The sequence below is a fragment of the Schistocerca serialis genome, chromosome 1 (genome assembly GCF_023864345.2).
Source record: "Schistocerca serialis cubense isolate TAMUIC-IGC-003099 chromosome 1, iqSchSeri2.2, whole genome shotgun sequence".
NCBI lineage: Eukaryota > Metazoa > Arthropoda > Insecta > Orthoptera > Acrididae > Schistocerca > Schistocerca serialis.
Window position 1 is genome coordinate 1,197,547,475 of NC_064638.1, and position 26,937 is coordinate 1,197,574,411.

General features: G+C 38.6%; 1 protein-coding gene across 6 annotated transcripts in view; it reads left to right on the forward strand.

Annotated features, from left to right (window-relative positions):
• The window catches only part of LOC126418876 (uncharacterized), a 164,168-nt gene that overhangs the window by 96,907 nt on the left and 40,324 nt on the right, over positions 1-26,937 (forward strand). For all 6 annotated transcript variants that reach the window (XM_050085912.1, XM_050085904.1, XM_050085896.1 and 3 more), the window contains one exon: positions 24,131-24,877. In XM_050085912.1, coding sequence (XP_049941869.1) covers positions 24,131-24,877 — 747 coding nt within the window. The remainder of the gene's footprint in view (positions 1-24,130; positions 24,878-26,937) is intronic.

A 26,937-nucleotide genomic window follows, 5' to 3' on the forward strand; every position in this document is an offset into this window, starting at 1 on the left:
GAAGCAACATTTTTTCTTAATGGTGAAGTGAACAGACACAATGTGCGAATCTGGGCGGTAGAGAATCCTCACGCATTCGTGCAGCAAATTTGCAATTCACCAAAAGTTGACATGTTTTGTGCAATCTCACGGTTTAAAGTTTACGGCCCCTTTTTCTTCTGCGAAAAAAACGTTACAGGACACGTGTATCTGGACGTGCTGGAAAATTGGCTCATGCCACAACTGGAGACCGACAGCGCCGGCTTCATCTTTCAACAGGATGGTGCTCCACTGCACTTCCATCATGATGTTCGGCATTTCTTAAACAGGAGAATGGAAAACCGATGGATCGGTCGTGGTGGAGATCATGATCAGCAATTCATGTCATGGCCTTCACGCTCTCCCGACTTAACCCCATGCGATTTCTTTCTGTGGGGTTATGTGAAAGATTCAGTGTTTAAACCTCCTCTACTAAGAAACGTGCCAGAACTGCGAGCCCGCATCAACGATGCTTTCGAACTCATTGATGGGGACATGCTGCACAGAGTGTGGGAGGAACTTGGTTATCGGCTTGATGTCTGCCGAATCAATAAAGGGGCACATATCGAACATTTGTGAATGCCTAAAAAAATTTTTGAGTTTTTGTATGTGTGTGCAAAGCATTGTGATAATATCTCAAATAATAAAGTTATTGTAGAGCTGTGAAATCGCTTCAATCATTTGTAATAACCCTGTAGATAATATTGTGGGGAAGGCGAGCCAAAGGCTGCGTTTCATTGGCAGGACACTTAGAAGATGCAACAAGTCAACTAAAGAGACAGCTTACACTACACTCGTTCGTCCTCTGTTAGAATATTGCTGTGCAGTGTGGGATACTTACCAGGTGGGATTGACGGAGGACATCGAAAGTGTGCAAAAAAGGGCAGCTCATTTTGTATTATCACGTAATAGGGGAGAGAGTGTGGCAGATATGATACGCGAGTTGGGATGGAAGTCATTAAAGCAAAGACGTTTTTCGTCGCGGCAAGATCTATTTACAAAATTTCAGTCACCAACTTTCTCTTCCGAATGCGAAAATATTTTGTTGAGCCCAACCTACATAGGTAGGAATGATCATCAAAATAAGATAAGAGAAATCAGAGCTCGAACAGAAAAGTTTAGGTGTTCGCTTTTCCCGCACGCTGTTCGGGAGTGGAATGGTAGAGAGATAGTATGATTGTGGTCCGATGAACTCTCTGCCAAGCACTTAAATGTGAATTGCAGAGTAATCATGTAGATGTAGATGTAGTATGTTAAGCTAACCTACCTTATAAAACAACTATACAAACCCAACTGTAGTTTCAGTAAACTCAAAACAGTTCAGATTCCCTTGTACAAAACCCTTGGCAATTATTTTTACCACCCAGCAGACAATTATGGCACCCCTCACAAGTTTTTGTCATTTAATAACTTAAACCTACAAAACCAATTACAAAATATACTAAATTACATTCCAGGAAATCTTCATTCGTAATTAATCCTTGGATAGATGAAAATTAATCTAGATAATGATCTTAATCTAAATTCATTTTCTGGTGATCTTTCTTATCTGAGCAAATTTCAGCTGGGAAATTGGTATATCTGTGTGGCAGGGAAAAATATCGTTTCCCTACACAGGGTGCAAAGACATAAGTAATCGGCAAACTTTTGGTACATCCTCACAAGTAGATTTAGGAGTAGACAGGATACATCAATCTTCCAAAAAGTGTTGAAAAAGTAAGAATCAGAAAAAGTTGTGAAAAAGAAGAAAGTTTTGTTGTTAGGTAGTTCACGTGGTAGAGGTGTTGGCCAGCTGTTGAAGGATGAACAATGGTCGGGTTACCAGGTCACAAGCTTTTTAAACCTAGTGCAAGTCTGTTTCAGGTGATAGAGGATGTAGATTCACTTTGCAAAGGAAGACACCATGGTGGTAGTGGGTGCGGTGGGCAACAGCATAGATAGGAACACTAAGTATTCAATTGAGAGTGACCTGGTAAAGATAGCTTCAGCAGTGAGACATTCTGGTGGTGGTCTTGTGTCTGTTCTGAGGCGCCATGACTGGTCTCATTTAAACTCTTCTGTTAGGAGAGTTAATTTAGAGGTGGAATGGCTGCTTGGATCAGGTATGGGGTCTCACATCGGTGTGGTTCCTGTTGACTCTATCAGCAGGTGGGACTATTCTAGGCATGGCCTTCACCTCAACAGGAAAGAGAAGGGAAAACTGTCTGGGCTAATAGCAAATAACTTACGGGAGGGGGGTGGGGGGTGGGGGGCACTGTCACAAGTGGTAAAGTACCAGTAGTTACAAGTGCGACAGAACAGTAGTTTTTTTAGGGTAGGGAGGGCAGAAACAAAAGATGTTCAGAGACAAGCTGAAAATGACATTCACTTTGATAAATCAGGCAGCCAGAAAGCTGATGATAATGTACACAATTCTCGCAGACAGCCTCTGATTGAGACCAGAGATACTCAAAAATTGGCAGGGAAATTAGTTTCATTCAGTTGTAATTCAGCCAGTGCACAAAATCAGTTATGCTTATTGCATCAGAATATTTGAGGACTAAGGGGTAAGCATAATGAATTGCTGTCCGCCCCCGGTAGCTGAGTGGTCAGCACGATGGAATGCCAATCCTAAGGGCCCGGGTTCGATTCCCGACTGGGTTGGAGATTTTCTCCACTCAGGGATTGATTGATTTGATTTGATTTATTTCATGTTCCATAGGTCCAACTGTGTTGGATACACAAGGACGTGGAACAGGTCAGTTTTTTACAAGTACAATCTGATAATCTTATAGCATATACAGAAATTTGAGTACATAATTATATAAAAATTTATACAGTAAATTCTTTGGGCAGCAATACAGAAAAACAAAATACATATTTTCTTAGAATAATTAAAACACTACAGAAAACAGATACAGAGCACACACAGATACAGAGCTCAGGTTAAATGAAATTCTTAGTGGCATTATGTCTACTTGTATTAAATAATATTAAAATATTACAATTTATTTAGTTAACAATTCATCTAGACTGCAAAAAGCATTTTCTAGCAGAAATATTTTTAGTGCTTTCTTAAACTCACTCTTGTTATGAATCTCTGCCTTTATTTCAGGAGGAAGAGCATTGAAGAGTTTTGCTCCAGTGTAGTGGACACCCTTTTGTGCCAAGCTCAAATTTTTGAGTTCACTGTGAATGTCATTCTTCCTCCGTGTGTTATGCTCATGATAATTACTGTTTGGTTGAAATATCTCTATATTTTTACAAACAAAACACATGAGAAAAAAAATATATTGGCATGTAGTTGTGTATATTTTAAGATTACGAAAACTATTTCTACACGAGTCTCTTGGACGCAATCCACATATAATTCTTAAAGCTCGCTTCTGTGCAATGAACACTTTCCTTGCTAATGGCTGGTTGCCCCAAAAAATAATTCCGTACTCAATGAGAGAATGAAAATAGCCATAGTATGCCACTTTTGTAGTGTTAGGTTCAACACATGTAGTGACAACCCGTAAAGCATAGGTAGCAGAGCTAAGTCTCTTACAGAGATCAATAATATGTGAAGACCAGTTCATTTTCTTGTCAATGTGCACTCCAAGAAATTTAGTTGTTTCCATTCTAACTATTGGTTGATTACCACATGTCACACTTATCTCTCTCTCTTTTTCTGTTTTTGTACAGAATTGAATAAAGCTGGTCTTACTGGAATTTAATGAGAGACCATTCACCTAGAACCAATTAACCACATCTGAGAGTATGTGATTAATGAATTCCTCAAGATTGTTGTCTGTTCTACTGCTCATAAAAATTGTGGTATCATCAGCAAATAATGTAAATTTACACGGCAGGCTTGTACATGATGGTAGATTATTTATAAAAATCAGAAATAATAGTGGCCCTGTGGCACTCCACATGTAATGGAACTCCATTCCGAATCTGAGGAAGTGTCACATACTCCACCCGAGCTATTCAAAACAACTTTTTGTTTTCTGTCTTGGAGGTACGACTGTAGCCAGTTGCCTGCAACACCTTATTCCTACTAATTTTGCTTTTTGCAAGAGAATCTGGTGATGAACACAGTCAAACGCTTTGGATAAATCACAGAAGACACCAAGTGCTAGCATTTTTTCATTAAGGGTTTCTAGGACTTCATTTGCAAGTGCATAGACTGCGTCTTCTGTTGAACGGCCCTTTTGAAAGCCAAATTGGCTCTTGCTGAGAGCTCCATTCTTCATGAGATGATCAGTAATTCTTCCATGTATTAGCTTTTCTAGAATTTTGGAGAAAGCTGTCAGCAAAGAGATAGGTCGATAGTTAGTTAGTTCAGCTTTATCGCCCTTTTGTACAGGGGCTTCACAATGGCATACTTAAGTTTACTGGGAACAACACCTTTCTGAAGGGAAGCATTGAAAATATGACAGAGAATGTCCCTTATCCACACACAAGAATATTTCAATAAATTACTAGATATATTATCTACCCCTGCAGAATTCGTACTTTTTAGAGACATGATGATTTCTTGAATTTCTTCTGCAGTGACAGGATTAAGGTGCATTTCTGAAATTTTGTTTGACTATACTGCTTGACAAATTGGGTGTTGTGTTGTCCTAATCATCATCATCATTTCATCCCCATCGACATGCAAGTCACCGAAGTGGCGTCAAATTGAAAGACTTGCACCCAGCGAACGGTCTACCCGACGGGAGGCCCTAGTCACACGACATTATTAAATGAGTTGCTTATTTGTGTTGGAGAATTAGAGTTGAGCAAACCAGTTGATATAATCTGCCTCTCTGAACATCATATGACCAGTGGTATAAATATGTTAAATGTTGCAGGAGTCAAGTTAGCTTCTTACTTCTGTAGAGAAAATATGGTGAAAGTAGGAGTTGCCACATTTGTCAGAAACTATTTTGATTCCAAGAATATTGATGTTAATAAATTTTGCTCAGAGCAGCACTTAGAAGCTTGTGCAGCAGAAGTAGTATTTCGTGATAAGTCCTTTATAATAGTAGGTATATACAGATCAACTTTAGGAAATTTTAATCGCTTCATAAAAAATCAGGAATCACTGCTGTCCCACGTAAAAAGGAAAAGGGGGGAGGGGGGATAGTGGTTGCTGGTGATCTTAATCTTAATGCGGATTTACTGAAAAGCTCTGTCAGTGAACATTGCAGTCAGTAACACTAACAGTCAATTTAGTTCCGGCTGTGAACTTTGCAACTATAATATGTAAACACTCTGAGACTGTTAATGATAATACCTTTGTAAACAAATCCATGGAAAAAAGTCATATCACAAAACCAATAGTAAACGGGCTATCTGATCATGACATGTAGCGTCTTGTGTTAAATGTTGAAACTTGTCAGGATAAAAAAATCTATTAAATTTGAGGACAGAAGGGTAATAAATAAGTCAAAAATTGAGAAATTCAGGAAATTGCTCAAAGACATGAACTGGATAGATGTTTACAATACTTCTGACTCAAGGAAAATACAAAGCATTCATTGAATAATATTAATGAAAATTGTTTTCCCCTCAAAGTAACTGAAATCACACAGAAGTCAAAAAATAAACTATGGATTATTCAAGGAATTAAGATATCATGTGGGACAAAAAGGAGACTGTATCTACTAACTAGGAACAACTTTGATGTTAGCATTGTAATGCATTACAAAGACTACTGCAAAAATATTGAAGCAAGTAATCGAGAAATCAAAGCAGCTTAATTATGAGAAAAAGATAATTGTGTCTGGAAAGAAAATAAAAACTGTATGTGATATAGTGAAGACAGAGAAAGGTGGGGCCAAAAAGAAAGAGGAACAAATTCCTCTAACAAAAAATGAGACTTTGGTAACAATTGCATGTTGTTGTGGTCTTCAGTCCTGAGACTGGTTTGATGCAGCTCTCCATGCTACTCTATCCTGTGCAAGCTTTTTCATCTCCCAGTACCTACTGCAACCTACATCCTTCTGAATCTGCTTAGTGTATTCATCTCTTGGTCTTCCTCTACGATTTTTACCCTCCACGCTGCCCTCCAATACTAAATTGGTAATCCCTTGATGCCTCAGGACATGTCCTACCAACCGATCCGTTCTTCTAGTCAAGTTGTGCCACAAACTTCTCTTCTCCCCAATCCTATTCAATACCTCCTCATTAGTTACGTGATCTACCCACCTAATCTTCAGCATTCTTCTGTAGCACCACATTTTGAAAGCTTCTATTCTCTTCTTCTCCAAACTATTTATTGTCCATGTTTCACTTCCATACATGGCTACATTCCAAACAAATACTTTCATAAACGACTTCCTGACACTTAAATCTATACTTGATGTTAACAAATTTCTCTTCTTCAGAAACGCTTTCCTTGCCATTGCCAGTCTACATTTTATATCCTCTCTGCTTCGACCATCATCAGTTATTTTGCTCCCCAAACAGCAAATCTCTTTTACTACTTTAAGTGTCTCATTTCCTAATCTAATTCCCTCAGCATCACCCGACTTAATTCGACTACATTCCATTATCCTTGTTTTGCTTTTGTTGATGTTCATCTTACATCCTCCTTTCAAGACACTATCCACTCCATTCAACTGCTCTTCCAAGTCCTTTGCTGCCTCTGACAGAATTACAATGTCATTGGCGAACCTCAAAGTTTTTATTTCTTCTCCCTCGATTTTAATACCTACTCCAAATTTTTCTTTTGTTTCCTTTACTGCTTGCTCAATATAGAGATTGAATAACATTGGGGAGAGGCTACAACCCTGTCTCACTCCCTTCCCAACCACTGCTTCCCTTTCATGCCCCTCGACTCTTATAACTGCCATCTGGTTTCTGTACAAATTGTAAATAGCCTTTCGCTCCCTGTATTTTACCTCTGCCACCTTTAGAATTTGAAAGAGAGTATAACAGTCAACATTGTCAAAAGCTTCCTCTATGTCTACAAATGCTAGGAACGTAGGTTTTCCTTTCCTTAATCTTTCTTCTAAGATAAGTCGTAAGGTCAGTATTGCCTCACGTGTCCCAACATTTCTACGGAATCCAAACTGATCTTCGCTGAGGTCGGCTTCTACCAGTTTTTCCATTTGTCTGTAAATAATTCGTGTTAGTATTTTGCAGCTGTGACTTATTAAACTGATAGTTCGGTAATTTTCACATCTGTCAACACCTGCTTTCTTTGGGATTGGAATTATTATATTCTTCTTGAAGTCTGAGGGTATTTCACCTGTCTCGTACATCTTGCTCACCAGATGGTAGAGTTTTGTCAGGACTGGCTTTCCCAAGGCTGTCAGTAGTTCTAATGGAATGTTGTCTACTCCCGGGGCCTTGTTTCGACTCAGGTCTTTCAGTGCTCTGTCAAACTCTTCACGCAGTATCGTATCTCCCATTTCATCTTCATCTACATCCTCTTCCATTTCCATAATATCGTCCTCAAGTACATCACCCTTGTGTAGACCCTCTATATACTCCTTCCACCTTTCTGCTTTCCCCTCTTTGCTTAGAACTGGGTTTCCATGTGAGCTCTTGATATTCATATAAGTGGCTCTCTTTTCTCCAAAGGTCTCTTTAATTTTCCTGTAGGCTGTATCTATCTTTCCCTAGTGAGATAAGCCTCCACATCCTTACATTTGTCCTCCAGCCATCCCTGGTTAGCCATTTTGCACTTCCTGTTGATCTCATTTTTGAGATGTTTGTATTCCTTTTTGCCTGCTTCATTTACTGCATTTTTATATTTTCTCCTTTCATCAATTAAATTCAATATTTCTTCTGTCACCCAAGGATTTCTACTAGCCCTCGTCTTTTTACCTACTTGATCCTCTGCTGCCTTCACCACTTCATCCCTCAAAGCTATCCATTCTTCTTCTACTGTATTTCTTTCCCCCATTCCTGTCAATTGTTCCCTTATGCTCTCCCTGAAACTCTGTACAACCTCTGGTTCTTTCAGTTTATCGAGGTCCCATCTCCTCAAATTCTCTCCTTTTTGCAGTTTCTTCAGTTTTAATCTACAGTTCATAACCAATAGATTGTGGTCAGAGTCCACATCTGCCCCTGGAAATGTCTTACAATTTAAAACCTGGTTCCTAAATCTCTGTCTTACCATTATATAATCTATTTGAAACCTGTCAGTATCTCCAGGCTTCTTCCATGTATACAATCTTCTTTTATGATTCTTGAACCAAGTGTTAGCTATGATTAGGTTGTGGTCTGTGCAAAATTCTAACAGACGCCTTTCTCTTTCATCTCTTAGCCCCAATCCATATTCACCTACTATCTTTCCTTCTCTCCCTTTTCCTACTGTCGAATTCCAGTCACCCATGACTATTGAATTTTCATCTCCCTTCACTACCTGAATAATTTCTTTTATTTCATCATACATTCCTTCAATTTCTTCGTCATCTGCAGAGCTAGTTGGCATATAAACTTGTACTACTGTAGTAGGCATTGGCTTCATGTCTATCTTGGCCACTATAATACGTTCACTATGCTGTTTGTAGTCGCTTACCCGCACTCCTATTTTTTTATTCATTATTAAACCTACTCCTGCATTACCCCTATTTGATTTTTTATTTGTAACCCTGTATTCACCTGACCAGAAGTCTTGTTCCTCCTGCCACCGAACTTCACTAATTCCCACTATATGTAACTTTAACCTATCCATTTCCCTTTTTAAATGTTCTAACCTACCTGCCCGATTAAGGGATCTGACATTCCACGCTCCGATCCGTATAATGCCAGTTTTCTTTCTCCTGATAACGATGTCCTCTTGAGTAGTCCCCGCCCGGAGATCCGAATGGGGGACTATTTTACCTCTGGAATATTTTACCCAAGAGGACGCCATCAACATTTAACCATACAGTAAAGCTGCAGGCCCTCGGGAAAAATTACGGCTGTAGTTTCCCCTTGCTTTCAGTTCACAGTACCACAACAGCAAGGCTGTTTTGGTTAATGTTACAAGGCCAGATCAGCCAATCATCCATACTGTTGCCCCTGCAACTACTGTAAAGGCTGCTGCCCCTCTTCAGGAACCACACGTTTGCCTGGCCTCTCAACAGATACTCCTCCGTTGTGGTTGCACCTACGGTACGGCTATCTATATCGTTGAGGCACGCAAGCCTCCCCACCAACGGCGAGGTCCATGGTTCATGGGGGGGGGGGGGGGGGGGGGGGGGAGCATCCATCATAAAATCCTTAAAATCTAAGTATTTTAGTGGGTATGACAACATATCAATGAAGTTAATCAAGGAGTGCTCATGCGAGTTGAGTTGTATCCTAAGTTATTTGTGTGATCAATCTCTTATCAGCAGAACATTTCCAGACTGGCTAAAATAGGCTGAAGTTAAGACTCTTTACAAAAAGGGGATAAAGAGATACCATCAAACTATCAACCAATTTCACTTTTGCCGGCTTTCTCAAAAATGTTTGAAAAGGTTATTTTCAAGCATCTCCTTAAGCATCTGACTGAAAAATGTATTGTCCAAGTCACAGTTTGGATTTCTTAAGGGTTCTGATGTAGAGAAAGCTATCTAAAGTGAGAACGTACTTAATTCATTATATCAACATCTACATCTACATGGATACTCTGCAAATCACATTTAAGTGCCTGACAGAGGGTTCATTGAACCACCTTCACAATTCTCTATTATTCCAATCTCACATAGCGTGCAGGAAGAATGAACACGTATATCTTTCCATACGAGCTCTGATTTCCTTTATTTTATCTTGATGATCATTCCTCCCTATGTAAGTCAGTGTCAACAAAATATTTTCGCTTTCGGAGGAGAAAGTTGGTGATTGGAAGTTCGTGAGAAGATTCCGTCGCAACAAAAAACGCCTTTCTTTCATTAATAAATTAGAGGCTGCTGGCATTTTCTGTGAGCTGTCAGAAGCCTTTGACTATGTGAACCACGCCATTTTCTTAAGTAAATTGGAATATTATGGTGTCACCAGCAGTGCTGCAAAATGGTTTGAGTCTCATCTAACTAACAGGAAACAAAGGGTGTCATTGCAAAATACCTGTGTAGTAAGTCTTCATCTGATTGGGAATTAATTACATATCGTTGGTGAAGAAACGATACTGCGTAAGTAGCAAAATAAGAATTTTACACGAGACAAAAAACTGTAAAATGCCTAATACATTTCACAGCGGCGCTAAATTTGCATCTTAGCACTACAAGGAAATATTGGCTCAAATAAAAATGGGAAACAAAAAAATATGCTTTAGAAAGCTTAATTATGGCACATACATGGAATTGTCTCGTTATTTATGACATGATCTGTTACTTACGTGGTATTTGTTTGTCAGTCTCCCAGCACACTTGACACAGCATTAATCATTTTTATTGTAAGATTTCATAGAAAATTTTAAATAAATATACTGTTTACATAGTTCCGATAATGTCTGCATATTTCTTCAAGAAAAATCCTAAACGTCACTCAAAGCAGCAGCAGAGAATTACATTGCACTGATACTCCTCACACAGTTACCTCCGCGATAATTTTCATTCATAAGGAATGTTGTCATAATAACTATGACAATCTTTAGGAAGAAAAGATTTAAATTGTTGTAGGCCTAAATGATCCCATTTGGATTTCTTGATTTTCAGTCTTTCCTTGTATAGTTTTGGGAAGTAAAGATCTCCAAGAATTTTCCTCGAGCTCCTTGGTAATTCTTGCCACACCTCGTTGAAAGAGCATTTGTAGTAAATAACACCATTTGGGCGGTACTGTAATGCCCTCAGATCGGTTACTGTTGGCTCATTTTTTACAGCTCTTCCAGGCCTAATTGAGTCGTACAGCCACAAACTATTCTCTGCGTAGTTGATGAAAAAGGAATAATCTAGGTAATGGACTTCATGTGGCTTTTTTCTCGCTTCGTTAGATATCGTAGCGTATTCGCTAGGAAGCGCAACTTCACGTCCTTTAAGCTTGCACTCAATGGAACTGAACTGAGTCACATTCCATCTGAGTATGGCCTTTCTCCAAAAGCTTTTGTGTAATCAAATACTCCAGTATCAATTGCTAATCATAAAAGAGCATATGATAATATCACATTTCTGTTCTGATATGTGCAGCCTTCAGAATACAGAATGACTTGAACGGGATTTTCCTTAATCATTCTGGATAGGGTGTTGACGATGCATGAGGCAAAACATGATGCAACCAAATCACCTTGCGTTTCATCGAACCAGTAACATACTGCATTATGACTTTCTATATTATACACTGTAAAGTTATGAACAGCTAACTTTGTTTTATAATATACTGCACTTGCACTTAAAAATGGAGTTGCTTTGACGGCCTGTAAGTCCATGGTGAACACTGAGCAGAGCTTCTGCTGGGCTCCTTTCTTGTCAGCATCTTTTTACATCCTTGCCTGCTCTTTCCGCTCTGTGTGTTGCTTCCACATGTCTTCACTCAAGTTACCAAGCCTGTAACATCAACATAAGTCGCACTGGCCTTCCTTGGCGGAAAATAAGCTAATATTACCATCCTCTGAAATCAAGTTAAACGTAGCCCGACTTAATGGTGAAACCTTCTCCGCATGGCATTTTTCCACATAGAGTCCATAGAGCTGTTGTTTGGATTGTAGAATAGGCTCAAGGTACAACTTTGAGGAGGATTTCCTGCAGTAATGTGACGTAAGTTTTGGAAGAGTGTCCAGGAATTCTTTCATGAAGGTTCTCTCATCTTTCTTCTTTGTCTGTTCGATTCGAGGTCGTAAAAATTCTGTATCAGGACTCATCCCATGTGTGGAATTACCCAACCAATATCAGACAGTCCATTCTTTAATCCCAAGAGTATTTAGAAACATCTTTTTGCATACTATATGTTTCCCCATCTCATTTTTCAAATGATAAATGAGTGTCCCTTTTCTCCTGGATCCGCCAGTGTTCTTCCCTGGACTTTGGTTGGAATTACATCCACAAGGTTGATAACGTAAACCTTCCTCTGATCCCATGACATCGTTTGCCAAAATGTACCTATCATCAGCAGAAAACTGATGACAGTTCCTTTGAACAGATTTCTGGCACATCTTCAAGTACATGTTGAACTTAATTTTTGTGCCACTCTCGGAGTATCATGAGTGATTTTATCAGTTCAACTTCTTTTGTATTCAATACATGCCTGTCCATGCATTCTCAAAATTTTATTGGCATTTTTCTTCCAATCTTCAGGATGTGGTTTAGACTTCCTTTTCCTGCCACTGCTTACGTCACCATAAAATTCTTGGCCTTCACTGTCAGCATCATAATTGCTCCCGTGATCTTCTGATAATTTATCCAGAATGTTTGGCAATCAATGAGCACCATCGCATGGCAATGAGTGTGAAGTGCTGTTGTCTCTAGTGGAAACTGTGACTGTGGTTTCATTTTCAGCATTGTTGGATACTGCCACTGAAGTTTCTAGATGGAAAAATATTTATAAACTAATCGCAGCAGACAAAGATGAAGCTCAAATTCATGTATTTATGAGAATGATGCCATCAGTAATACTATTAACAATAATCCGAAGAATATTTACCTGTGCATTTAAATGTTGCAGGAGCAGTAACCGGGAACTCCATATACGAAATAATTCTTCTTCGGTAAATGTAACTAAAGCATTAAGACTTTTCTTGCCTGTTGTTTGTTCTGCATTTATTGAAGATCCTACAAGAAATTGGACAGTCTAGAAATCTTTGGCAGAAATGACTAAAGCACAGAACGAGTGAAGTGGGGGTGTTCTGATTTATTTCACAATAAGACACTTGCAGTGCTACTAACGTTCAATGGTGAATAATAAAACAATTTTCTTACCACTGTCAGTCAATCTCAGGAACAATTCTCCGCTTTCATAAACTGATTTCAGCTGAGAAACAATTTCCTCTTCAGTAAGAAGATCGTCATCTATATTGCTGTCCATTATCACGAATGAAGCTACAAGCATGGAACCACTTTCAAGCTCTGTTAAATACATAATAAGGCAGTAACAATGTGCTGTGGCTGCGTGCACTTTTGCATTTACGTGGTATTGTTTACAGTACCCGTAGATTGTAGACACTCGGTATTTAATTCTCTATAGTTCTGCGGTATTGCCATCTATTTATTTGCTGTGCCACATACGCGGTATTGTTTTAGATAATTTTTTCATGGTAAATAATTAAAAATTCGGCATTATGGCGTTAAGAGCAGATGTGCGTACGGCCAACGACATCATCTGACTTAAAAATGAAAAATCAGCAATTTGTCAGTTACGCGGTATTGTTTCTTCATCAACAATATGGTGTTCCTCAAGGTTCCATCTTGGGTCCATTGCATTTTTTTGTGGACATTAATTACCTCTCATCTTCTAACAACCCTACCACAACAAATGTCAAAATTTTAATAACGATTGTGGTGTTGCTCACACTGCTAAATACTGCATTTTCGGGCAACATCAGTCATATTATGTGGCAGGTGTCATTAGAGCGCAGTTAATAATCGTTTCATGTAATAATGAAAAAACTAGGCACTCATCTTTTTGTGTTTCCCACGCTGGTCTCGTATTATCAAGGCTCAATCATTGAAAATCTAGGTGATTATAATTCCAAGCTTGGATGCAAAGAGGCCTAGGTTTTATTCCGCTATATTCAAAAGTTTTGTAGATGGGCTTCACAAACCATCCTTGAAGATTACACTTTTGCTGGACCATGGTGATGTAAAAAAATAATCAGCACTCCGAATTTAAGTTACACTTCCTTTTAATTGCAATATCACGTAAACACAAAACGTCACTTCACAATACAAAACATACTTGAAAACATCTTCCTCACAGTCACTGTTAAAGTTCACATTTTATAAGCTGACTACGTCAAGCGTCTTTCCAGCATGACGTCCAAGACTTGACTTTCTCAAGGTCCGACTCTCTAACAAGTTAACAACTAACTAACTATCGCTTATGCGCCCAAAAATCAGAGTTACAAGTACGTCAAAGATCTTAGTGACAAAAGAAAGAATACACATAAGAATAATATCATTTCAATATAAACATATCGATGTATCAAAAGTGAAATCAAATCTGAATGTTGTCTCAGAAATATGTTAAATAGTTAACAGAAATACAGTAGAATATTACTGGTATCGGGAGGTTCAGGTGAGGTGCCGTAATGGTTGCGTAATTCAAGTACCATTACAATCTGTTACATTGCAATATGCCAAGTCTGTTTTGTTTGCAGATCATACAAACATCGCAATAAGTAGCAAGTCAAGTACAGATTTAGATATAGCTGCTAATCAAATTTTCACTGACATTAATAAATGGTTTAAAGCTAATTCACTGTCATTAAACTTTGAAAAGACCCACTACATGCAGTTCAGATCGTGTAAGAGATTTCCTTCCAGAATGTGTATAACATATGAAGACATGCAGATCGAAGAGGTTGACAGTGTTAAATTTCTGGGATTACAACTTGATAATAAATTCAGTTGGGAAGGGCATACCACAGAATTGCCTAAGTGCCTAAACAAGTCTGTATTTGCAGTGAGAATGATGTCAGTGCAGGAGATATAAATGTAAAAAAAAACTTGCATACTTTGCTTACTCTCATTCTATTATGTCATACAGGGTCATATTCTGGGGTAACTCATCAAACTGAGCAAAAGTTTCTAGTGTACAAAAGCATGTAATAAGAAGCAATTGTGGTGTAAACTCATGAACATCATGCAGAAACTTGTTCAAGGAACTTCGTATTCTAACAAATGCTTCTCAGTATATTTATTCCTTAATGAATTTTGTTGCAAGTAATATATCTCTATTTCCAACCAATAGCTCAATACATAGTATCAATACTAGGAATAAGAACAATCTACATAAAGACCAAAAATCACTTACTTTGGTCCAAAGGGGTCCAATATTCAGGAACACACATTTTCAATAAATTGCCAGCAACCATTAAATACTTGGTTTCAGATAAAGCATGGTTTAAACAGAGTTTGAAAGAGTTTTTGACAGGCAACTCCTTCTACTATATAGATGAATATCTTAACAGAGCCCGTTAGGCCAGCTTAAGTAAAAATGTCTGTTAGATTTCAGTTTTGACAGCACTTGGTCACAACAGTCAAGATTAGGTATTTTGTGTATGATAAAATTATTAATAATGCACAACAGTGTTTCATTCTGACAGCGTATAAATTCTCTAAATATTAGCTGTTCCAGTTTTCCTTATTGTATTCACCTATTTTGACAATCTCCTGTCAAATGATAGGCTAGTAAGTATTATATGCAAAAGTTGTATGTTTTTTATGTAATACTTTCTGACTTGTTCCACACCCACAAGAATGATCTCATTTTTTTGGACCTATGGAAAACTGAATCTAAGCTAATCTAATGTAACACCGAGAGGTCATAGTGTTAGCAATTCCATTGTCACAGTCATCGGCGATTAGATGGTGCTCAGGAGGCTGTCTGTGCACACTCTGGTTTGATTCTGCAGGCAGTAACTGTGGTGAGTTTAGAGGTGAACATTGTTAGGTTGCAACCATGTCCCACTGATTGCTATGTACTTCTGTTGAACAACCTCAGTCGTTTGAGTGGGGTCATATTGTGGGCCTGCAGCATGCTGGATGGGCATATCAATGTTGGTGACAATGTACAGGTGGTGTGTTGCTGCTGTCGACAGTGGTCTGTGGAACATTCCCACACCTGGAGACCAGGTTCTGGATGTCCACATAGTACAGATGCGTTGTGTGACTAGCAATAGTTAACTGAACATCAACCAGGGATGAAATCTGGGCATATGTTGCATCTGCTGTGATCAAGGACCATTGGGAATGTAGGTGATTTGAGCCTCTGGCCAGGCTACTACTGACTCCATGACTCCACCCAGCATGGCTACTGTCATGTCGCGGAAGAGTTGACTGGAGAGTGAAATGGCACTCTGTTGTCCTCAGTGATGAGAGAAGGTTCTTTTGGTACGTGATTGCCATACAAGTGTATGATGTCGACCTTTTGAACTGCTTGTCCCAGAGTGCACTTGTCCGTGACAAAAAGGTCCCATCCCCAGGCTTCATGTTACCAAGAACCATCAGCTACAACTCACGGTCACATCTGGTGTTTCTCCAGGATAAAGTAAGTCCACATACTGCTGCTGTGACACAATGCCCTGGCCACCAGAGCTCTCGTCGATTGAACATGTACGGGACATGATAAAGTGGGAACTTAATCATTTGCCAGGGCATGCAGCAACTATTGCCAAATTGCAACAAAAGACACAAAATGCTTGAGACAGTCTATTGCAGGATGCCATTCAACACCTTTAAGATCATTTGCATGCGAATATAAACACTTGCGTTGCTGCCAGATAGGGGTATACTGTGTATTTATGTGATGGTTTGGACACCCTTTAATGGGACACGTGTTTAATTTGGTCTGAATTTGAGATATATTCATATAATAATAAACTACCTGTCACCTAACATGTTGAAAGAAACAACCTTGTCCTTGAGGGTGTTGCATTTTTTTCCAGCAGTGTATAATGACCCACCTGGTCAACGTAGGATGCTTGAATCTGTGCTGTTGCAGAAATTGCTAGGCTTTGCGATCTGTGTAGACTGTTGTCTTGTAACCCAGTAGATATCCTTCAAAGTTTTGGTATAAAAAAAATGTCAAAGCTTCCAATTCAGAAATGTAATTTTTCTCATGAGCATGTGAAGTCCTGCTGGCAAACGCCATTATTTTGTGATCTATCCCATATTTAGTCTATTAATTTAAATGTTTCAACCCTCAAACCATAAATACTTGAGTCAGTGTGCATACAAAGAGGTAAAAAAAAAAAGTCTGGTTGGTATAAAAATTTACTAACTCCTCCTTTAAATTTTGAAAAACTTCTCCACATCCAGATGGACAATTCCATACGACATTTTTCTTTAATAAATTACTTAAACAAGGATGATAAAAGGATTGGTCTGTCACATATTTTTGATAGTGTCCAAATAAATCGAAGATGGTTTTTAGTTGTTTTTTGCTTTTAGGTGCTGGAAAATCTGCACTAGCTTTGAGTTGTCCTGGGCTTGACTTTCTAACAGCCTCCAAAAAAATCTAGTTGTAAGTGCTCGGTTACTTCGTGTTTTGAAAGAATCTGGATTGTGCAAAATAAGTCAAATGCATATAGCCCCAGTTACTGTCAGTGAGGTGAAAAGGATCATCACTAAAATGCAAACCAAAAATTCATCTGGCTTTGACAATATTTCCTCTAAAGTACTTAAACATTCTCATAATGCCATTTGTGTAATTCTTTGCCAAATGTTTAATGAATCCTTTCAACAAGATATCGTCCCAAACAGAATAAAGTATTCAGGTGTGAAACCATTATTCAAGAAAGGAAATAAAACTGATGCTTCTAACTACTGCCCAATTTCCCTTTCAACAAGTTTCTCCAAAATTCTTGAGAAACTTGTATGTAAGAGAATTGTGGAGCACTGCTCTTAGCCATTGTCAATTGATGATGCTATATTTTCATTTACCAATAAGGTTTTAGAAGCACTGAACAATAGATTAGCTTGAGTTGGTATATTTTGTGAGTTAGCCTAGGTCTTCGATTGTGTGAACCATGAAATCCTCCTTTCAGAAGGTGTCTATTATGGTTTAAGTGGCACAGTGGGAATTTGGCTTCAATCATACCTAATTTATAGAAAGCAGAGGGTATTGCTTAATCGTGGAGATGGCACAATAGCCTCATGTGGTTGGGGAACAGTATGTACAGGTGTGCTGCAGGGTTCTGTGCTGGGCCCCTTGCACTTTCTTATTCTTATTAATGACCTTCCACACCGTACGAAAGCTACTATCAAATTTACTCTCTTTGCAGAAAATACACGTCTTTTAGTTGAAAAACGCCTGACAGTGACATTACAACATCTGCCACTTCGTGTTCAGTGATCTTTATAAATATTTCACCTGCAATGGTCTGACTTAAAAAACAGTACATTCATTTGGATGGGTGTCAGAAAGTGCATGAGGACATAAGTCTAAGCTGTAATTATTCAAAATATACATCAAGTATATTCTTCTAAATTTTTCGGCCTTCACATTGATAATAAATTAAATTGGTTGTGCCATATTCTGCATTTGAGAAAAATACTTAGTTCAGCAGCTTATGCTCTACGTATAATAGCAGCGATTGCAAGTACTGACCCTGTTAAGGCTGCTTATTTTGGCTATTTTCATTCATTGTTGCCATATGGCATAATGTTTTGGGGAAATCAACCAATGGAAAATAAAGTATTTGTCACTCCGAATTATAAGTGGAGTGAGTAGAAATCGTTCATGCAGAAATCTTTTTAAAACACACAGAATATTAACAGTGACCTCGCAGTATATCCTATCCCATATCTCCTTTTTAGTTAAGAACCTACCCATGCACAAAACGGGCAGTGACTATCATGACAATGGCACAAGGTCAAAACACAACTTGCATGTGGATGGGAAAAACTTGGACCTAGTACAAAAAGGTATACATTACTCAAGCAAAAAGGTGTTTATTGCACATCATAGGGACATAAAAAATCTTACTGGTGTAACACCACAATTTAAAAGTAAATGAAAAGAACATCTTCCGGAACACTTTTTTTATTCTCTTGATGAATTCTTTGACATAAACAAGTCTATATTGTAAGTCACATATGGCACATTGACTTGTAATATTTGCTGTTACCACTTAGTAACTGAACATGATGACGTATGTCAGAATAACAATGTTCTTCACTTCCAGAAAAGTTATAACTTAATATAGATTAATTGTAATTTATTATTGTATTGTTTTATACCTCTGTTTTGCTTTAGGATGTGCCTAAGCTTGTAACTGTTAACATATTTTGTTCCTTTACACATATTGCAATTTTTACCTATCAGCATTTAAAAGTAGGTTACTGTCCTCATGTATAATCATGATTCATTCAACATGCATGCAATTCTCTTGCATACTGGATCTACGGAACACAAATAAATAAATTAATTTAATTAAATTTTATTAATTATTTGTCCTAAAAATTAAATTTATTTCTTGACAAATTCAGACTTACTTAAGTTGAATTCATATCCCCTTTGTAAATAGGTTTAAATACCCCATCCAAAATTGTACAGCATTCAAACCAATCAGAACTAAAAATCAGAGTGTTGTTTACTTAAACAGTCACTTCACTAAGTATTTCATTACCCAAAATTTTATAAATTGCTCCAATGAATACCGAAACATAAATTTAGACCAAAGGGCACCACATGATGTTGATGATACTTATCTTCATGTGATAAGGCTGTATAATGCCAAGATTCTTTAGCCAAACTAATATTCCAGTAACCACAAGTTTTATCAAAAGTATGGGGAATTTAGAGCCATGGAATTTTTCCAGGAATTCATCAGTGTTAGCTGGTCTGTAACTTTCCCTCATTATTATTTCACTTAACTTCCTAACATCCAAAACAACTCATTAACACCCACATTTTTTTCAACTACTATCAATAGATTTTTGTACCTATTGTCTGACCTTTCAATTATTTCCCAACCCAGGGTTTTCTCTATTTCCATCCTTATGACTTTTTTTCTTTTAAAAAAATGGTGTAGGGCTTAATTAAAAAAGGCCCATGTTCTTTAAATTTAAATTTGCATTCAAAATCTTCCACTAGGCCAGCTTTATCTGAAATTGATTTACTATTTTGCACTACATCTTTCTCCAGATCATTCATTTGGTTAGTTGTTACAATGTCAATATTTTCAGTTTCCTCTTTTATTTTTAATACTACTTAGTCGTTCTCTGATTTATCTATGCCACTTCCAGTAGCTAAATATCTCAATGGAAACTCTAACTCATAATTTCTTTCTTTATCCATTTTACTAGAAAAGTACTTTCATACAAGTTTCCATTATATACCAAACTAAATTTTCCAGCAAGAAACCATAATCGTTTCACCTTTATTCTTTGCAAGACATCTATATAGGCAGATTTTGTGGATGTTTTTCTACATGTTGTGTTTTTGTTCCATTTTCAGCGCTGTTCTTCTTCATATAATTGCCATTTGGAACTTTGTTTTGCAGACTTCACAGCACGAGAAACTGAACATGTGTTCAGTTCCTAGTTCTGAGAACTCTGAAAATAAAAAGTTCCAAATGGCAATCATAAGAAGAAGAAGAGTGCTGAAACTGGAACAAAAACACTTGTGGGACAACAGCCATGAAAGCTGTCACTGAAGATATCTCGCAAAGAATAAAGGTGAAATGCCTACAACAACTAAACTTGTGTTTCATTCATTTGTAAGTAGAGGGTCCAAAAGTAAAAATTATCAACATACCGTAATATTATACACAATGAGGATGGGAGGACTACAAAAGATGAATATTTTGTATTCCATGTATACAAAAAATCTGTACCTGAAGTGACACCTATGTCCAGATCAGGTTTCACTAAAAATTTAAATTCCAGTTGCTGACATGCTACAACTTTTGGCCACCTTCCCAACAGCACCCATAATTCTAATTCCTGAAACTTGCATTATTACTACCCCTTCTTTGTCTTTAAACAACTCGCCAAACATTTGGCAAATTCCATTTCGTTCACGTCCACTGTCTAGTAAACATTTAACAAGTGTTGAACATTAGCCAAAATCACAGGATGGTATACTTCACTGTTACTTACCTCCATGTCTTCTTCATGCAACAAATCCTCATTAATTCCATCATTAGAAAAACTGTAGCCTTGATCACCAAATTTATTTTGAGTAACAGTTAAGTAATACATAGCATAACATTCTTCCCTTCCAACTCCCACATTTCCGAACACTTTCTTATCATCACTGTCTTTACATATCTCATTAATTTTTTTTACTCAACATATTTTCATCATCATTATAAATAAATGCATATACTTACTTCTTCTTCATAACTATTTAATACTTCACTCACTCCCCTCACCACTATTTCAACTACTATTAGTGTCCTGTCACTATCTTCAAATTCTTAGCTAATCAGCTGTTCGGTTGGACCAGAAAGCAAGAAACTTTAACTGTTTAGTTTTCTGCAATTACTAACACTTTGTCATAGCAACCTGGAAACCCTTTTGATAATATGTCTTATGTCTTGCAGTAAATAGTTGAAAAATTTTCTCTTTCATTAGTTTGCTTTATTGTCACTTCTTTGAAAATATATATATATATATATATATATATATATATATATATATATATATATCATGTGTGGATGGATATGTGTGTGTGTGTGCGAGTGTATACCAGTCCTTTTTTCCCCCTAAGGTAAGTCTTTCCGCTCCGGGGATTGGAATGACTCCTTACCCTCTCCCCTAAAACCCAAATCCTTTCGTCTTTCCCTCTCCTTCCCTCTTTCCTGACGAGGCAACCGTTGGTTGCGAAAGCTAGAATTTTGTGTGTATGTTTGTGTTTGTTTGTGTGTCTATCTACGTACCAGCGCTTTCGTTTGGTAAGTCACATCATCTTTGTTTTTAGATATATTTTTTCCCACGTGGAATGTTTCCTTCTATTATATATATATAGACTTACCATACGAAAGTGCTGGCAGGTCAATAGAAACACAAACAAACACATACATACACACAAAATTCAAGCTTTCGCAACCGACGGTTGCTTCGTCAGGAAAGAGGGAAGGAGAGGGAAAGATGAAAGGATGTGGGTTTTAAGGGAGAGGGTAAGGAGTCATTCCAATCCCGGGAGCGGAAAGACTTACCTTAGGGGGAAAAAAGGACAGGTATACACTCTCACACACACACACACACACACACACACACACCCATCCGCACATACACAGACACAAGCAGACATTTGTAAAGGCAAAGAGTTTGGGCAGAGATGTCAGTCGAGGCGGAAGTACAGAGGCAAAGACTTTGTTGAAAGACAGGTGAGGTATGAGCGGCGGCAACTTGAAATTAGCGGAGGTTGAGGCCTGGCGGATAACGAGAAGAGAGGATATACTGAAGGGCAAGTTCCCATCTCCGGAGTTCTGACAGGTTGGTGTGAGTGGGAAGTATCCAGATAACCCGGACGGTGTAGCACTGTGCCAAGATGTGCTGGCCATGCACCAAGGCATGTTTAGCCACAGGGTGATCCTCATTACCAACAAACACTGTCTGCCTGTGTCCATTCATGCGAATGGACAGTTTGTTGCTGGTCATTCCCACATAGAAAGCTTCACAGTGTAGGCAGGTCAGTTGGTAAATCACGTGGGTGCTTTCACACGTGGCTCTGCCTTTGATCGTGTACACCTTCCGGGTTACAGGACTGGAGTAGATGGTGGTGGGAGGGTGCATTGGACAGGTTTTACACCGGGGGCGGTTACAAGGGTAGGAGCCAGAGGGTAAGGAAGGTGGTTTGGGGATTTCATAGGGATGAACTAAGAGGTTACGAAGGTTAGGTGGACGGCGGAAAGACACTCTAGGTGGAGTGGGGAGGATTTCATGAAGGATGGATCTCATTTCAGGGCAGGATGTGAGGAAGTCGTATCCCTGCTGGAGAGCCACATCCAGAGTCTGATCCAGTCCCGGAAAGTATCCTGTCACAAGTGGGGCACTTTTGTGGTTCTTCTGTGAGAGGTTCTGGGTTTGAGGGGATGAGGAAGTGGCTCTGGTTATTTGCTTCTGTACCAGGTCGGGAGGGTAGTTGCGGGATGTGAAAGCTGTTTTCAGGTTGTTAGTGTAATGGTTCAGGGATTCCGGACTGGAGTAGATTCGTTTGCCACGAAGACCTAGGCTGTAGGGAAGGGACCGTTTGATGTGGAATGGGTGGCAGCTGTCTTAATGGAGGTACTGTTGCTTGTTGGTGGGTTTGATGTGGACGGACCTGTGAAGCTGGCCATTGGACAGATGGAGGTCAACGTCAAGGAAAGTGGCATGGGATTTGGAGTAGGACCAGGTGAATCTGATGGAACCAAAGGAGTTGAGGTTGGAGAGGAAATTCTGGAGTTCTTCTTCACTGTGAGTCCAGATCATGAAGATGTCATCAATAAATCTGTACCAAACTTTGGGTTGGCAGACCTGGGTAACCAAGAAGGCTTCCTCTAAGCGACCCATGAATAGGTTGGCGTACGAGGGGGCCATCCTGGTACCCATGACTGTTCCCTTTAATTGTTGGTATGTCTGGCCTTCAAAAGTGAAGAAGTTGTGGGTCAGGATGAAGCTGGCTGACGTAATGAGGAAAGAGGTTTTAGGTAGGGTGGCAGGTGATTGGCGTGAAAGGATGTGCTCCATCGCAGCGAGGCCCTGGACGTGCGGAATATTTGTATATAAGGAAATAAACAAAGATGATGTGACTTACCAAACGAAAGCGCTGGCACGTCGATAGACACACAAACAAACACAAATATACACACAAAATTCTAGCTTTCGCAACCAACGGTTGCTTTGTCAGGAAAGAGGGAAGGAGAGGGAAAGACGAAAGGATGTGGGTTTTAAAGGAGAGGGTAAGGAGTCATTCCAATCCCGGGAGTGGAAAGACTTACCTTAGGGGGAAAAAAGGATGGGTATACACTCTCTCTCTCTCTCTCTCTCTCTCTCTCTCTCTCTCTCTCTCTCTCTCGCACACACACACACACACACACACACACACACACACACACACACACACAGCTTGTGTCTGTATATATGTGTGGATGGATATGTGTGTGTGTGTGCGAGTGTATACCCGTCCTTTTTTCCCCCTAAGGTAAGTCTTTCCGCTCCCAGGATTGGAATGACTCCTTACCCTCTCCTTTAAAACCCACATTCTTTCGTCTTTCCCTCTCCTTCCCTCTTTCCTGACGAAGCAACCGTTGGTTGCGAAAGCTAGAATTTTGTGTGTATATTTGTGTTTGTTTGTGTGTCTATCGACGTGCCAGCGCTTTCGTTTGGTAAGTCACATCATCTTTGTTTTTAGATATATTTTTCCCACGTGGAATGTTTCCCTCTATTTTATATATATATACCTGAATTTGAGGTTGGTTTACTGTTATTTACCAGTGACTCTTTTTCCGTATCTAGTACATATGCAAGCCTCAACTGGAGTAAAACTCAGTTTCACTGGTGGGGTCCGTAATTGTTATTCCCCATATTTCTCTCGCAACACGCACAAAATCTTAATTTGTATGGTAAAAATGAAATTTATATGAATAATTTTGTTACAGGACAAGGAGTAATGTGAAGCTGATAATTCTCCCTCCATTTGAAGAATCAGACAAAATTTCTGGGGGAAGAACTGAAGGGTATACACCCTCACAGGCATCTAGGCATACAGAAAAAGAGTTTGGGAATAATGTTTGCAATGTTTTGATTGATTCAGGGCCTGTCCAAAATATTCAAGATGATCAGGTGATGTTTCCAGTTGAGCATACCCGTCAATCTCCCATGAAAGATTATTCACAGGATGTCTCTTTGCCACTGCGAAGTTCATTTGAACCTTTGCACTTGGAGAAAATGGTAACATATACAAAAGGCTGTAACCATACACACGATACTGGACCTAAGCCTTTGAAAGAGACATTCACTACAGATGTTACTGAACTGGAAGGAAAGAAATCTGTTATGTTAGATCCACCAGATAACACATTAAATTTGGAGAAAATGACAACGTACACAAATGAAAATGACTCTTATTTGCTAGGACCAACTACTGTATCAGGTCAAGGCTCCAGCCCCAAGCATTTAAACAGTATGTCCGAACCAGAGACTCATGCAGAGCATCAAGGAAATGGGTCTGAGCCGTCAGACACAATAAATAAAATTAATACAGAGATTACTCAAAATGTAGTGTCACTGAAAATACCTGCAGCAGAATTGGAATGTATACTGGACCACAAAAGAAGATTTATGCAATATATGAACAATAATCCTCTCTACATGAATTCAGCCAAACCTTGGGTAATTGTGTCGAGGTAAGTTGTAATGCACTACTAATTCATGTAGGAATGTGTGATAGCATGAATCAATTTAATGGCTCAATTTTATCTCTCTGATAGATGGCCGATAATATACTACAATTCCAACTCACAAGGAAAGTATTTGGGCTTGAGCAAACACATTTACTCCACAATCCTTTAAGGGATCATTTAAAGGTCCCTTTTTAAACCAGTCATATTCGTTTGTGTGCAAATCTCTGCAGTCATCCATTAGACGCCACTGAGTATGCCATGCCGAATTCGACCTTTGCCTGCTGCTGTGCCAGTAGAGAGGGCACAATGTGTGTGTTAAGTTGTATTTTTGAAGTTGTTTGTGTAGTGAAACATCGGCTGGGTCAGTAGTTGGTAATCAGCCCTGCTAATTTACTGTGACTGGTTGAGATGAAGTTGTGACAAACTCTTCTTTCTGAAAATGATATTAGTGTACAAGGTGAATCATTCACATGTTTTCTATTATCTATTATAGTAAAAACATTATCACTGCTTTAACACTTATACATAATAATGAGTCTTGAAAAATAAACTGCAAACAGCTGTTGTCTGATCCTTTAATAGTACTATCAGCCCCACAATGTCGATGCAGTATACAGAACAGATAGTTAAGAGTTTCAGGATCAGATTGTGATAGCACCTAAATCTGACAAATTCCAGATCAGTGTTGTGTACCCATAAGAGAACAGAACCACACTATCACTTATTTTTCAAATAACTTAAAAATGTTACATTCCCAGCCGAAGGCCATACTTTAAATATATTAGAAGAGACTGAGATTGTGCGAAGTAGGAAGTATCGTACAGAATTTATTCTAAATAGCCCAACTGAGTTGAAGCACTTTATTGTACCCTCCAAATTTGATCGTCTACAATGTAACTAGTTGAGCCATTTTATATTTCAGTAGTCATTTTACTGCATTTTCTTTTAATGATGTATCTCTATTGTAACAAAGCCTACCAAAATTCTTAATCAAATTCTTTACAGTTTCATGCACTGTCCATTTCTTCCAAGTAAGCCATGCATGCCTGTTTACTTGTTACTCACATGTACGCTCAGTATTCTGCCAGCAACTGGCCATGATGGTTCTCACTGACACATATTGCATCCTTTCCGGTCAGCCTTTAAAACAAAAATTCTTATTTACATCTTATTACTAACTATTAACACTTTTAATTTCCACATGTGCTGTTCTTCTTTATTTAGGTGTACCTGAAGACGGAATTTCAACATTGTGAAACCGATAGTACTATTAAAGGATTGTACAACATCTGTTTGCAGTCTATTTTTCAAGAATGGATGCCTTCAGTTACAGATTCCTGTAATATAATTATGGTGCTAGTGATGATAATGACGAACACCTCACTGCAAGCAGTAGTGATGTGGCAAGTTTGAGAAGAGGCAATGGAAGCAGTGAACGTGAATTCGAACCTTCTCCTGATGAGAAGTTTGAAATCAAATGTGTTATCACAGTGTTTGATGATAACACGCTAGAGAACATTTATGATGATGGCCATTGTGTCAGAGGTTTTGACATATTTGACAACCTCCTGAAAAGATACTCTAAACTGAAAGTTAAAAGTGATATAAAAGCATACTGGACTGTGTGGTGAAAAAAGAAAAGGCAATACAGTTTTCAAAGGAAATAGTATGCTGCAGTTCAATATCATCAAGCTGCATGTTACGGTGAAGTTTTATGACGCGTAGAATGCATTTCTTCTATTCATTATTGGCATTTACAACATCGGGCATTGCATGTAGCCAGAAATCTCAGGTGCACAAACTTTCCAGTGTCACAGCGATTTATTACTAATTTGAAGAAGGAGATTAGGATATCATCATAGCATATAACTATGCTCAAAGTGTGAAAAGATAAGCACGATGAAGAAGAGATGATCCAGAGAGCTTAAACATTTGTTGCTGAAGTCAGTGTGCATATCATGACAAATAACATCCGAATGGGTTCTGTATGGAACTGTGATCAGAGTCAGCTCAACTATGAGCTTTATTCTGAAAGAACACTATCCATGAAAGGGAAGAGAAAC